This window comes from Pantherophis guttatus, chromosome 4 (genome assembly GCF_059756535.1).
Source record: "Pantherophis guttatus breed Tessera chromosome 4, ASM5975653v1, whole genome shotgun sequence".
In the NCBI taxonomy this organism is placed as follows: Eukaryota; Metazoa; Chordata; class Lepidosauria; order Squamata; family Colubridae; genus Pantherophis; species Pantherophis guttatus.
The window spans coordinates 17,311,497-17,326,513 of record NC_142066.1 but is presented as its reverse complement, the minus strand read 5'-3'; the positions used below and the strand labels follow the sequence as shown (position 1 = coordinate 17,326,513).

Below are 15,017 nucleotides of genomic sequence, written 5' to 3'. Positions count from 1 at the left end.
TTAACTGGGTTTTATTGCCGGATCGCTTCTGACTAGCAAGTTTCTTTAGTTGGCTCCATAGATTTTTAATTGGGTTAAGGTCTGGGCTATTCCCAGGCCATTCCAGCAATGGAATATGATTGTCTTGAAAGTCCCCCAAAAAAGTGATGTGATTAGCTATCAAACCTCAAAAATACACTTTTTCCAAAAGGTTTCCACAAATTTGGCAGTTTCTGGGCCTTTTTTCTGCTGACAAACTGCAACTCTGTGTTGCTCTCTGGGAGACTCAGATAGCTATTTCTGCCTTTTAAGGCGTCATCAGTGAGCCACACCCACTTCTCAGATATCCTCCCTGTAAAGGTACAATGTGTCTTTTTCTTTTTCGTAGGCTTTTATGTGCATATTCTTTCTAGCCAGGTTTTACCTACGTAAACTAAATTGAATATATATATATCCCTTTTTAATCTTTTAATCTGTTCTATTATTCCTTTCCCCCATCCTCTTTTTCCTATTACGTTAGTTTATATTTTAATGTTTAACGTGGTAATGTAATAAAGGTATTATAAAATCATTACATATTAATGGTAGTAAAAGTTTGCACTGTGTTAACTGTTAAAGAAACAATATGTATATATGAATACATACTCAAAACATAAATATATATAACATAAACATATATATTTAACATAAATATATGTTAAATATATTAACATTCTGAATTATAACACATACTCGGAAGCTATATTTAAGAAAGAAAAGGGAAACTATAAAGAGAAATTTGTTCCTTCTTTAATTATTTAGATATAATGTATCTTATTTTAATTTTTGTAGTTTTCCCCAGAAGGTAACCATTATTATACCTCAAGATTTATGATAAAACAATAGATTCATGAATTAAGAGAATAACTGCATTTTTTGCCTCTTTTATATTTATTTCCCAGCACTTAAGTGGGTAATAATTTGTCTCAATATTCATGTTTCTACTTATACCTGTTATCTAGTACATGTTCGACAAACTAAATAAATAAAAATAAAAATCTTTAATTGTCTATTAAAAACAGCTCTAGAACATTCTTGGAAGATACCTGCCAGGGCTCTCCAAATAGATATTGTTGTCTCGTGTTTTTTATCTTTACTCTATCTTTCAATTTGGAGGTAGTTATGGCATACAAAGCATGTGCCACAATGTAAACTGCATTGTAGATACTATAACTGTGGCCAGACATGTTTGTATCAAACAGGGTTCTAGGCAGATTATCCAATTTTTCTTTCCCAGTGCAGATATCCTCATTCCTCTCTTCTGGGTTGGAATTTGAGAAATCACAATTAAATACATCTTTCCAGAAGATTCTGATAAACCCATCTGTATTTTCTGAAGCAGGATTTCTTTCCTCCAGAAATTGTTGGAATCCTCTAGGGTGGTTTGTGTGAACAGCAAGTGATAGAGCTCCATGAAGGAAATGTATGTCCCAATCTCTTGCTAAACTAGGAGATGCAAAATCCATCTGGGCTGTCATAATCCACACTCTACTTTCAATTGTTACTTCATAAAATTTTGAAAAGTGGAAAATTGTTCTTAAGACACTCATAGAATATATTTCACCTTGTATAATAACAGTATTGGCACTACTTCCTGTGACAATACGTGAGGTTGCAAACCATTCCATTGCTGTTTCAGCAATGTCACCTGAATAAGAAATTTTGGGGAATGCTTCTAAGAAGTCCACACAGATACCCTTCTGAGAATATAAGGGAAGTATCTCCTGTACAAACATCTCTCCATTGTCATCATCAAAAATAAACACACCGATCCAGGTCCATTTCAAATGCAGTAGCAACTCAAGAATGCTCAAATAGTGATGGGTCCAATTTGGAAACATCTGGTGAAAAAAATCTTCCTTGGTTTTGTCATTTATTATTGGAGAAGACCCATATAAGATCTTGAAAGAAAAAAAAAGCCATAGGAAGAGGGCAGAGACAATGGAAATGAATCTTCTCATACTTTTATTCGAAAGACCTTTAGAACTAATTTCATTCATTTTTTTCTTATTGATTTTTCTGATCATTTAAATATTTCTTATGACAAATCTTAACTAATATATTTATATCCATAGGAAATATTATGTGTTCTTAAAACATTTAGCTATTGGGCAGCATCAATTGCAATCTTTTTACATACAAAACTTTCCACAGCTTTTTTCCAAAGTCCCTAAAACAGGATTTCTTGGCAAATATAGAATGTATAGTGACATATGGATGTATTATTGCAAAATATATGTAGTCCTTCCTTAAGAAGATTAAATTATGATGGACTCCGAAGAAGTACTTAGAACTCTGTTGTGGAATTATAATGGTGTGGTCACATGAGTGTATTCTGGGCATTTGGTAACCAACAAGTCTTTACACCTGATTGTAGCGGTCTGCGATCACATTGACACAATTTGCAATCTTTTTTGCTGGTCACATATATGCCTCAATTTACACCTGTCATGACAGCAATTCCAAGATCCATTCTAATCATAAGTAAGGACTAGCTATATTCTAATTTATTATAAATACAACAACATCTGCCAGCTTTTTCCGTACCTAATTATATATTGATCAACTACTTTTACAATGCTTCATAAATACACCATCTAGCAAAATACTAAGATTATGATTTTCTATCTCTCATTTACAAAGGTATCTTAAACATAGCAAACCTGGATTTTTGTTTTTTACCTGTGGAATCTTGTAGGTGCTCAAGATATTTGTCATGTCGAGACAGACTTCAGAAGTAGGTCCCCCAATGACTCCCACAATCTTATTCCAAATATCACATTTGTAATTTGGGGTGAATTTGTCCTGAGTGGATAGAAGTTCCATTGAGGCTAGATAGGTCCACTTTGCCAGAAAGTAGCTGTTTAAGATGTGGAAGCCAAAACTGACATTGGGTAAAAGTTGGGTATTTTCATTGAGTTCCTTCACAGCAAAAATCAAGGCCAGGACATGCTGGTAATTCTGAGTGAACATCCTAGGTTATGAGCAATAGGTTCCAGGTTACCACATTCTTTATATCTTAGTACTAATTCTACCCTGACAGAATCATTCTCGTAATTGGCCCCTTGAAAATAGGAGACTTATTGTATGGAATAAGTATTATTATTTTTGTTCATATGTATGTACTTTTACAATATAAATCCACACCAATGAAATAAATTCACCATAAAAATGTAGGAAAGTGTTCTATAAATTAAAAAAAAAAAAACACAAAATGAAACTATTGTGTGCCTCGAAGAAACATATGTAAAAAACACTACTCAAGTTAAAGCAATAGAAATTGGGGCAAAAATATATAACTGCCCTACAAAGGAAAACCATGAAATATGAATTTATATCTAATCACTTATGTGGGACAATTTGGATTAATCTAAAGAGAGCAGGGAGGATATATGGCAAATTAGCAAATGTTTTTAAAAAAGGGAGATCAGAAATGTAATACATTGTTTTGTCTTGTGTTCATTTGTTTTCTTTTCTGTTTTTTAACCTTTTTTCTTTTAATTTTATTAAACTTGCTTTGGCTAACTCTTTTTCACTTTTAATATATACTGTATATATTTATAGGGATATCTCTACATTATTTTTATATATTATATTATAATTATATACATAACTACAGGAAAAATAGATGATAGGCAGATACATAGAGTGATAGATAAATAGATAGGTACATGATAGATGATAGAGATAGATGATAGATAGAATACGAATACAGTAGATAACAATTTTCCTTCAGAGGAGCATTTTTCCCCCCTAGGGATGCATTTTAGTAGCTTCCTTTTTTTCAGTCTTCCAGAATATAATGTATATCTATATTATCATATCACCTACAGATGAAATGATTATGTCCCACATTCATATTAGTAGATAATTATAGGAAACATCTGAATGCTGGATACTATCATATCTTTTGCAATTTGCAATATTCAATAAAAATAGCTGCATGAACTTTTTTTTTTAATCACAAAGTGTTAAATAAAATGTGCCATCCCTTTCTTTTCCTCTCATTCCAAAGTGCGAGCTTTAGAGAAAATCCTTACATGATATAAGGAGCACAAAAACTGTCTAGACCCATAGAAGATTTTTTTCCCCCAGCCTACAATACTTACAAAACATCATCAAAGGTTTCATCAGAAGGCGGCTTCTGGAAAGTTGCTGGACTTGAAAAAATGAAGACTAGTAAGGTAATGCTAGCAAAGATAAAATCCCCAGACTGGTAATACTTGTGGACAATAGGCAGAGGTGCCTTAATAGGACATTTAGCTAAAGGAATTGTTCTCTGGCCATAAAGTACAACTGCTAGGACTATCATCAATGCCAAATATAACATGATTGAAAACTTTCCTGATTTATTCCAAATAATCTGACCCCTCATTGATTTTTTAACACCACACGGCAAGACTAGGCTGATTGAAAGCCAGAACCATATAGAATCAACAACCAATAATCCTAGCAGCGTAGTTCTACCTCTCTTCTCCCTCATGAAAGAGAATGTCACATCATTCTTCAAATCAATATAACACGTTGATGTTAATATACTTGACTGTTCACTTATCCTCCTATCCTGAGGGAATGTTCATGAACCAGGAAGTCACCATGCAGCATTAATTGTGGTTATTTCATCATTACAGTGTGATGGAGGAATATTTACCAATTTTGAATTCTATGTTCTCTCAAAAATTTTCAGTGTTCAACATGTTGAAGTTTATGGCACCTGAGCTGGCATCTTCCCAATCAATTTCTTTGAAAGAATTCTGTGTAGCAGTGCCTCCCCTCAGTGATGAAATTTAACTGCCCAGTTTTGGATGTCCCCAACTCTGTTGATTTTTTGTATGTATGTATCTGTCTCTTGTGTGTGTGTGTGTGTGTGTGTGTGTGTGTGTGTGTGTGTGTGTGTGTTTGCGTACCCATCCAGGGTACACACACTCACATCAAAACAGTGTATATTCAATACAGTATAAAAAGCAAGATAAACAAAGGTAGAAAGTAAGAAAAAGAAAATGAATGAAAAGAGAAGAAAACATAGGTATGTCTTCTGCACTTCCTTCTATTGGGTAATAGAAGAACAGAAGAAGGGGTCAATCTAGTCACCAAAACACCTGAAGACAGGACAAGAAAAAATAATCAAAGGATGAACCAGTCTAGAACTAAGTAGAAATTTCCTAACAGTGAGAGCAATTAACCGATGGAGTTATGGGTGCACAACAGAAGTTGTGGGTGCTTGATCATGGGAGAATTTTAAGAAGAGACTGGGCAACCTTTCTAGGAGTCTCTGGAGGCTGGGGACAGCAAAAAACATCAGTTCCTGCCAACCATGAGTTGGGAAATGGGCCGTTTCAGGCCTCCAGAGGGCCTCCGAGGTGGTGAGGAAGGCTGTTTTTGCCCTCCCCAGATGCATAGAGAGGATCTGGAGCCAGGTGAGAAAGAAAACGGGCCTTCCCCACCCCCCGCCAGGCACTCCGGAGGCAGGAAACAGCCTGTTTCCGTACTTCTGGTGGGCCCAGAAGGTCCGAAAATCAGCTGCCTGGTGTGCATATGCGCACCAGAGCTGAGCTGGCATGCCCACTGATATGGCTATGGGTGCTACCTGTGGCTCACGTCCCATAGATTCACCATCATGGGACTAGAAGATCTCCAAGATATCTTCAACTCCATTGTTTTGTTATTTATTTCCCAATCCCAGAAATCTTAAATTTGATCTTTTCTTCTTTCAACAAAACTTCTGTATCTTTCCAGGCTTTCAAATATTTTTGTTTTGTTTTTTCTCTAACCAAACTGACCATCTTTTCCACTTCTACAAGCTCAGCTATTTTATAGTTGAATCTTCCATTGTAGGCATTGTAAAACAAATTGAAATTTGCCTAATTTTTAATACCTTTTTAATAATGAGAGACTTTTGTAAACTATGGATTATCTTTAGTCATAATAATTGGCTGTTCTATGGTTTGCAATAAGTTATATTTCTTTAATACCTGACAGTAAGAGTTACGGCAGGGGTCAGCAACCTGTGCTCTTTCACCCCTCTGCTGTGGCTCCCTGTCACTCAAAATACGTGTCACAACCGCTAATGTGTGACCCACAACCCATTGGCATGTGGTTTATTGAAGTTTTCAACCCCCAGTAGGCCAACCATTGATAAATCCAAGAAAAGAAAAGTTTCAGAAGAAAACAGAACATTTAATTCAACTACATATAATAGTTTTGTGGCCACTCAAGAAACAGTCAGCCATGGGATGGGTTTTGTGGCTCCCAGTGTTTTCTTTTCTGTGGGAAATGGGTCCAAATGGCTCTTTGAGTGTTTAAGGTTGCAGACCCTGAGTTAGGGATATGAACAAAAGAGAACAAAAACTAATGGGATGACCATGATTATGACAATGTAATTTGAATATTAAAGTCATTTTTTTCTTAAAACTCCTACAGTCCAGTGTATTAATGTTTTTCCATAAAATTTCATAAAAGAAGGAAGGAAAGAAATTGAAAATATTATGTCAGGGAAGTAGGTGTTTCATTGTTTATATTCCATTTATTAAAGTAAGGCTGGAAATATCTGGGGTCATAACTGGTTTCACCAATTTTTGGGAGGTTTCCAAGGTAAGATAAATTTATGTGCCTAAAGCACTCATAAATAATAAGAGGATTCCCATGACTTGCAACAGCTTCATTCTGGGTCAGTTCTAATTCCAGAGTGGTATTCAATGAATGTTTCTTCAACTGAACCAGTCATGGAATTATATTTCTTCTTTCTTGCCTCTCATTAATTGTTTTTTAGTATTCAAATCAGGCCTTAGTAGAATGACAAAGCATTTGGGAAAAAATATGCAGCCTAGTAGTCCTGCACTAGATGACAATATGGAAAAGATCTCCACAGCTACCATGTACTTCCCCTTGGTGCTCAGATAGGTTGGAAAAAAGGACAACCAGACACTGCAAAAGCACAACAGGCTGAAGAAGATGAACTTGGTCTCATTAAAACTGTCTGGTAAATGCCGACCTTGAAAAGCCACATTAAAACCAACAATGGCAAGGAAAAGCAGGTAGAGTAAGATAAGATAAAACATGACAGTAGAACCTTCATTACATCCTAGGATGATTTCATCTGCCACTAAGTTCATATCAATATCTGGATATGGGGGTGAGATTGCAAGCCATATGGTACAAACAACAACTTGAATGAGGGAGCAGGAAACAACTATGTAATTATCTAAATGTTTGCCCAGCCATCGCCTCATCTTGGATCCTGGCACTGAAGCCATGAAAGCTAAAATCACAATGATGGTTTTGGCCAATACACAAGAAATGGCTACTGAGAAGATGATCCCAAAAGCAGTTTGTCGTAAAAGGCAGGTCAGCTTTTCAGGTTGTCCGATGAATAATAAACTACAAAGGAATGAGAGCACAAGGGAGACAAGGAGAAGGTAGGTGATGTTCCGATTGTTGGCCTTGACTATGGGAGTGTCCTGGTATTTGATGAAGATCCCAAGAACCACCGTGGCAATGCAAGCAAAGATGAGTGAAGTAGTGGCCAAAATAGTCCCTAATAGGTCTTCATAAGACAGGAAAACTATCTGTTTTGGGAGGCATGAATCGTGGTTGTTATTTGGATACTGTCCTTCTGGGCATGGCAAACAATCATCCATGTCTGTGGAAACAAAGGAAATTTAGCAGAAGCAAAAGCAATAGTATTTAGACTTATATATCACCCCATAGTACTTTACAGCATTAAAGTAACAGAGTCAGTATATTGCCCAAACAATTTGGGTTCTCTTGTTATTGAATTCAAAATGATGGAAGAGTTCAGAATGATGAAGTTTCAGCCAGTCAGAATCAAACTCCTGGCTGTGGGCAGAGTTCACTTGCAATACTGAATTCTAACAACTACATCATCATGGCTCAAAATTTAGCAAAATGATCCCCAGTTAATGCTTCAAATAGAGCCATTGTGGGAGTTATAGAGCTATTATCTACGGTAGAGGCACTGATAAACTATTTGATAATGGTTTGATAAACCAAATTTTTAGATGCCAGTTTTTCATCTCAAATTGAATTTGAGGTTCATTATAAATATTCATCACCATGTTCAAAATGGCTGACAGGAACAATATCTGGGGATGAGGAGAGTTTCTAGGAGAAATTAATCTCACAGGTTTTCTAAATAGTTTGTTTAGAAGACTCCACAATTTCATTGCTTATTTACAGTGTAGCAGGTAGCTTGACTAACCTAAAAATTGGGGCAACGCAAACCTTTAATATAAATTTATGCAAATTAGAATATGCATGTGATTAGACTCATGCATTAGGGACATGGTGGCTCAGTGGTTAAAATGCTGAGCTTGTCGGTAGAAAGATTGGCAGTTCAGTGGTTCAAATTCCTAGCGCTGTGTAACGGGGTGACCTCCCATTACTTGTCCCAGCTTCTGCCAACCTAGCAGTTCAAAAGCACATTAAAAAATGCAAGTAGAAATATAGGGACCACCTTTGGTGGTAAGGTAACAGTATTCCGTGCACCTTTGGCATTTAGTTATGCTGGCCACATAAGCATAGAGAAGGCTTTGGACAGTGCTGGCTCTTCAGCTTTGAAACAGAGATGAGCACCACCCCCTAGAGTCGGGAACAACTAGCTCATATGTGCAAGGGGAACCTTTACCTTTATCTTTAGACATAGCCAGAAAAGTTTTTTTTATTAAATAGAATAGCACATCAGGTTTTTAGTGAGAAATTTAGAGCAGAACTACAAATGCAATGCCAGTCTTAAGAGAAGTCTACAGTATTTCATCAACAGCCACCTTGAGTCGCCATGTGCAAGTAATATAAATTTTCTATAAATAATACAGTTTTTCTTGTAGAGTTGATGTTAAATTTCCTTTAGTTTCCAGAATCTGTTCTATCCTTTTGCGTTTTAGCAACAGTAATTGCCTGGAGGTCTTAAGGCTGAGATGACAAAGTTTATCTTTTGCGGAAGTTAATTGTGGGAGGGAAGGGATAAAGTACTTTCCTACATTTCACTCATCTCAAACGTTTTTGTAAAATATCCTATAATACAACACATACATTCTGAAAATATTTCACATAGGTTTTAGTAAGTTAGAGGTAATGGTAACTAGTAAGTTAGAGGTAATGGTTAAAGGTAATGAAGAAAAATTACCTTTCTGATTTGTCACCTTCCCTTCTGGACATGAAAAGCAGTCAAAGCAGCAAAATGGCTTTCCTTCTATTTTGACCTTACTTGAACCAGAGTGACAATAGTCATTACACAGGGATTGGGGTCTTTTCTGAATGAAGGAGATGAAAAATAAAGGAATCAGTCTGGTAGCTCTGCCGTGCCATGGGGCATTCCTTTTATTAAACCATAGATACATATTTGCTATATTTATTGTTTGAGAATGAGATATTGTCAGATGACTATTATGGTTATCACTGCCTACATGCTGTGTAAGTTTCATGGCATTGATAGTATTCATCTTGGATCTGATGAATGACACACACTAAACATTGAGAAGCAAACAGGTTCAATTTACCTCAGATATTGGTCAGTTATCCAAGATAATGCAGAATGCGGCCGCGCGGGGGATTATGGGAGCGACTGGGCGCTCCCATGTGACTCCTCTCCTGCGCAAGCTGCATTGGCTTCCGGTGGACTTCTGGGTGCGCTTCAAGGTGTTGGTGATCACCTTTAAAGCGCTCCATGGCTTAGGGCCAAGGTACTTACGGGACCGCCTTCTGCCACCAATAGCCTCCCACCGGCCAGTTCACTCCCACAGAGAGGGCCTCCTCAGGGTGCCGTCGGCTAGACAATGCCGGCTGGCCACCCCCAGGAGGAGAGCCTTCTCTGTGGTGGCACCTACCCTTTGGAACAATCTACCCCCAGAGATACGAGTGATCTCCGACCTCCGGACTTTTCGTCGGGCCCTAAAAACTCATCTCTTTCAGTTAGCCGGTCTCTCTTGATTTTATGATTTTATTATTCAAATTTATTTATTTATTATTCAAATTTCTATACCGCCCTTCTCCTTTCGGACTCAGGGCGGTGAACAGCCAAGATAAAAACATCTATACAAACATCACAGTTAAAAATAAAGTTAAAATAATTTATAAATTTGGCCCATAATTTAAGACTTGTCAATTAAAATCAATATTAAAATTTCAAAACTAACCCTAAAATCAAGACTTGTTTTATGGTTGGTTTTAAATTTTGATATGGATTTTAAATTGATAAATTTTAAACTATGGGCCAAATTTAATTATTTTAAATCTATTTTTAATCGTACTTTATGTATAAATGTTTTTATTTTGGCTGTTCACCGCCCTGAGTCCGAAAGGAGAAGGGCGGTATAGAAATTCGAATAATAAATAAATAAATAAAATAAATAAATAAATAATGCCCTCATTCTACTTACTATCAAAGTCAGCTTCTCAACAACAGCATGGAAGTAGTTTACTATTGTCCTCCAAGATTTTTTTTTTCACAACCCAGCCTATGTCCTGGAATTTTTATTTAGGCAACTCTTCCAGTTCTCAATAAGAATCACATACCACTTTTTAGAGTAATTTAATTCAAAACATGATTTCAGTATCTCAATACGGTAATTGATGTTACAGTTGGAAGAGTAGAACATCACTTTCAATATTCATAATGTGGTTCAAAATTGTCTTCAACCCTAAGCAAAATAGTGTGTCCATCCATTTAAGTTTTCTAGTCCATAAAATGGAATCCTTTAGAATGTCAATCATTTTGAGAAATATCTGAGTGTCATATTATTCAGAATGTTGTCAAGATACTGTGATATAATTTTACACTAAACTATATAGCACATCAAATTCAAAACAGAAGTAAAGTATCAGAATAGATGAAGAAGTCAATTTTTAAAAACAATATCTATTCAAAAATGTAGGTTACCTATACAAAATATGTACCTGGTTAAATCTTGTAGGCCATACAATAGAGTCCTCATGAATCGTGAGAGTTTTGGAGGTAGATGGGTTTGGGTCTACCCATCCAACTTTGACTTTTGCAAATGTGTTATTTTCATAGGTTACCCAATTAAAAATGTCAAATCCAGAAATTAAATGTCCTTTGTCATCAAAAGAAATATTTTCTCCAGCACTGTTTCTAAAGAAAGTATTTCTTATAAACTTGTGGAGCTAAATTGAAGAGAAGATAGAGAGGAAATGAGGCCATGGAGAACATTCATAATAATCCTAACACAATTTAAAACTAAGATGAATGAGCACTGATGATACCTAGCTTGGATAATGAAACATCTGCAAGAAAACAAGAGAGCATCCTTCATTTCAAACCTGAGTTAGAAATATTGTCTGTTATTGGTAAGACAAATAATTTTGAAGGGGAAAACCTACAGGAGAAGGAGAAGGAGGAAGGAACATTCAAGTCAGTTGCCCGGATGCTATCTGAAAGTTTGGGAAAGAAATTTGGAAGAGTAATGCCTTTAATATAAGAGAAATTGCTTTCATTAATTATGCTGTCTTTCTCTCTTTATTTAAGAAAAAAAATCAGCTTTTTTCAAATCAGATTTTGGTAGAGGAAAATTTATAATGCAAAAATATTATCAAGTTTTGACTTTGAGATTTGAGGATTAGATTGGATTTTTCTGGGAGGGAAAATAGAGCATTTTAATATATGTTTGTTTACATTTGACAATTTATTTTGTGTTACATTAAAATTTAGAGAAAATTATATTATGGCTCCTTTTTTTATTATTATTCCCTTCTCCCTTTTCCTTTTATGTTAGTTTATATTTTAATGTTTAACTTGGTAATTTAATAAAGGTATTATAAAAATATAACCTAGGAAAGGTTTGCACTATCTTTACAGTAATGAAAACATGGCCACACACACAAATCAAAATCTTTTTTTGTACAGAAATATATAACATTTCATCTCTTCTTAACATTCTGAATATGTAATACATATTCAGAAACTATATATGTAAAAGGTAAGAGGGAAAAATCAGAAAGAGAAATTTGTTCCTTCTTTAATTATTTAAACATGATGTATCTTCCCTTAATTTTTGCAATTTTCCCCAGAAGGCAACCAACATTACATCTCAAGATCTCTGATAAATATTTATGAGTTAAGGGAATAATTGCTCTTTCTTTGGGCCTCTTTTACATATCTTTCCTGACACTTAAGTGGTAATATATCCTTTAAGAGTGATGGTAGCACAGTGGTTAGAATGCAGAACTTCAGTCTACTTCTGCTGACTTCTGACTGTCAGCAGTTTGGCAGTTCGATTCTCCCCAGCTCAAGGTTGACTCACCCTTCCATCCTTTCAATATCAGTAAAACGAGGACCCAGATTGTTCAAGGCAATATGCTGACTCTGTAAATTGCTTAGAGAGGGATATAAAGCACTGTGAAGTGGCATATACCGTATTTTTTGGACTATAAGAAGCACCGAAGTATAAGATTCACCATAGTTTTTGGGGAGGAAAATAAGAAAAAAGCTGATTGGTGGGTGGACGGCCTCCTGGAATACCTCCAATCCGCTGTTCCCAGAGGTGAACTTTAGCAACAGGTTCATTGGTTGAGCTCTGTGCCTTGCTTTTTTTTCCAGCCTCTGAAACTTCCCTTTAAGAGGCTTTTTTCAGCCTCTGAAACCTCCCTTTAAGAGGCTTTTTTCAGCTTCTGAAACTTCTGTTTCAGAGGCTGGGCAGGGCTACATTCAGTGTATAAGGCACATCCAAATTTTCACCCTCTTTTAGGTGGGGGAAGGTGCATCTTATATTCTGAAAAATATGGCAAGTCTAAGTGCTATTGCGGGTATTGCTAATAATTTGTCTCAATATTCTATGTTGTGACACACTTAATTATCTAATTAAAAGAGCTCTTCTACATTCTTGGAGATACCTGCCAGGGCTCTCCAAGTAGATATTGTTGTCTCCTGCTTTTTATCATTGTCCTCTCTTTTGACTTGGATGAAGTTATGGCATACAAAGCATGTGCCACAATGTAAACTGCATTGTAGATACTATAACTGTGGCCAGACATCCTTGTGTCAAACAGGGTGACAGGCAGACTATCCAATTTTTCTTCTCCAGTGCAGATCTTCTCATTTCTCTGTGGTAGACTGAAATCTGAGAAATCACAATTAAATGCATCTTTCCAGAAGATTCGGATAAACCCATCTCCGGTTTCTAAAGCAGGTTTTCTTTCCTTTAAAAATTGCTGGAATCCTCTAGGATGATTTGAATGAACAGCAAATGACAGAGCACCATGAAGGAAATGTATGTCCCAATCTCTTAGAAAACCAGGAGATGCAAAATCCATCTGGGCTGTCATAATCCACACTCGGTTTTCAATTGTTACATCATAAAATTGTGAAAAGTGGAAAATTGTTCTTAAGACACTCACAGTATGTATTTCACCTTGAATGATAATAGTATTGGCAGTAGTTCCTATGACAATACGTGAAGTTGCAAACCATTCTGTTGCAGTTTCAGCAATGTCACTTGAAAAAGACGTTTTGGGCATGGGTTCTAAAAAGTCCACACAGATACCCTTCTGAGAATATAAAGGAAGTATATCCTGTACGAACACATCTCCATTGTCATCATCATAAACAATTGCACCAATCCAGGTCCACTTGAAATGCAGTAGTAACTCTAGAATGCACATATATTGATGGGTCCCACTTGGAAACATTTGGTGAAAAAAATCTTCTTTGGTTTTGTCATTTATTATTGGAGAAGACCCATATAAGACCTTGACCAAAAAAATAAATAAAATAAAAATGGGAAGAGCTCAGTAACAATTAAAAAAATGAACCTTCTCATACTTTTAGTAGAAAAAGAGATCATTAGAATAGTTTTCATTCTTTTTTCTTTTCATATTTTTACCTTACAGTATATACTCTTGTAATTTATATATTTCTTATGATAAATCTTCAATGCAGTATATTTGTTCTAAACCACATGAAATATAATGATTTATTAAGATTTTTGCTATTGAACAGTATTGATTTCAATCTTTACACGTACGTTTACACTTTCCAAAGATTTTTTTCAAAAGTTCCTGATCATCGATTCTCAGTAAATGTAGAATTTATATTGATGTATAGATGTATTACTGGAAAACATTCCCATTTATAATAATTACAACACAGTTCCCCAAAATTTTCAGCACCCAAATATAGACTGAACAACTACTTTCTCAGTACTTCATAAATAGATTTCCTAGCAAACCAATAAGGTTTCCATTTTCTATCTCATTTAAAAATAAACATAATGAACCTGAACCTTTCATCTTTTTTTTACCTGCGGAATTTTGTAGGTGCTCAAGATGTTGGTCATGTGGAGACAGACTTCAGAAGTAGGTCCCCCAATGACTCCCACAATCCTATTCTGAATATCACATTTGTAGTTAGGGATGAACTTTTCCTGAGTGGATAGAAGTTCCATTGAGGCTAGATAAGTCCACCTTGCCAAAAAATAGCTGTTTAAGATGTGGAAGCCCAAACTGACATTGGGTAAGATTTGGTGATTCTCATTGAGTTCCTTCACAGCAAATGCCAAGGACAAGATGTGCTGGTAATTCTGAGTGAACATCCTAGGTTATGAGCAATAGTTTCCTGGTTACCACATTCTTTAGAACTTATTACTAATTCTATGTAGATAAGGTCATTCTTGTAACTGACCCCATGAAAATAGAAGACTGATTGTATTGAATATGTTTGAAATCTATAATAATCTATAATATATACATGAATAGTAGCAATCCTTTCTAATGAATTAAATTCACCCCAATATGCTATATACTTTTTTTTTCATATATTAAAAGCCCGAAGCAGATATTGTTTGTCTATAAGAAACACATACCTGTGAAAGGAATAAAAATCTGGACAAGAAAATATAACTGCTGCACAGAATAAAGAAAATGAAATAGTAATTTATATCAGATCACCTGCCTGGGAAAATTTAGATTAATCAAAAGATAGCAGGGAGGGATCCTTGGTGATCTCTGACTTTGTTTTCTGCAGATGTTTC

General features: G+C 35.6%; 1 protein-coding gene across 1 annotated transcript; it reads right to left on the bottom strand.

Annotated features, from left to right (window-relative positions):
• Positions 1-6,521: 6,521 nt before the first annotated feature.
• On the bottom strand, positions 6,522-14,551 carry LOC132709370 (vomeronasal type-2 receptor 26-like). The gene is made up of 3 exons (XM_060682798.2): positions 14,289-14,551; positions 9,161-9,287; positions 6,522-7,657 (listed from the first exon to the last, which is right to left on the bottom strand). The coding sequence occupies exons 1-3, from the start codon at positions 14,430-14,432 to the stop codon at positions 6,747-6,749; spliced, it is 1,182 nt and encodes a 393-aa protein (XP_060538781.2). The 5' UTR covers positions 14,433-14,551; the 3' UTR covers positions 6,522-6,746.
• Between the last annotated feature and the right edge of the window lie 466 nt (positions 14,552-15,017).

What these genes read in the sequence shown, in the direction of transcription:
- LOC132709370 (XM_060682798.2), bottom strand. Translation starts at nt 14,432, where the DNA reads ATGGAACTTCTATCCACTCAGGAAAAGTTCATCCCTAACTACAAATGT. An exon ending in GCACCTACAAAATTCCGCAG is followed by an intron (nt 9,288 to 14,288) that starts GTAAAAAAAAGA and finishes TCCTTCATTCAG; the next exon opens with AAAAGACCCCAATCCCTGTG. An exon ending in GAAGGTGACAAATCAGAAAG is followed by an intron (nt 7,658 to 9,160) that starts GTAATTTTTCTT and finishes TTGTTTCCACAG; the next exon opens with ACATGGATGATTGTTTGCCA.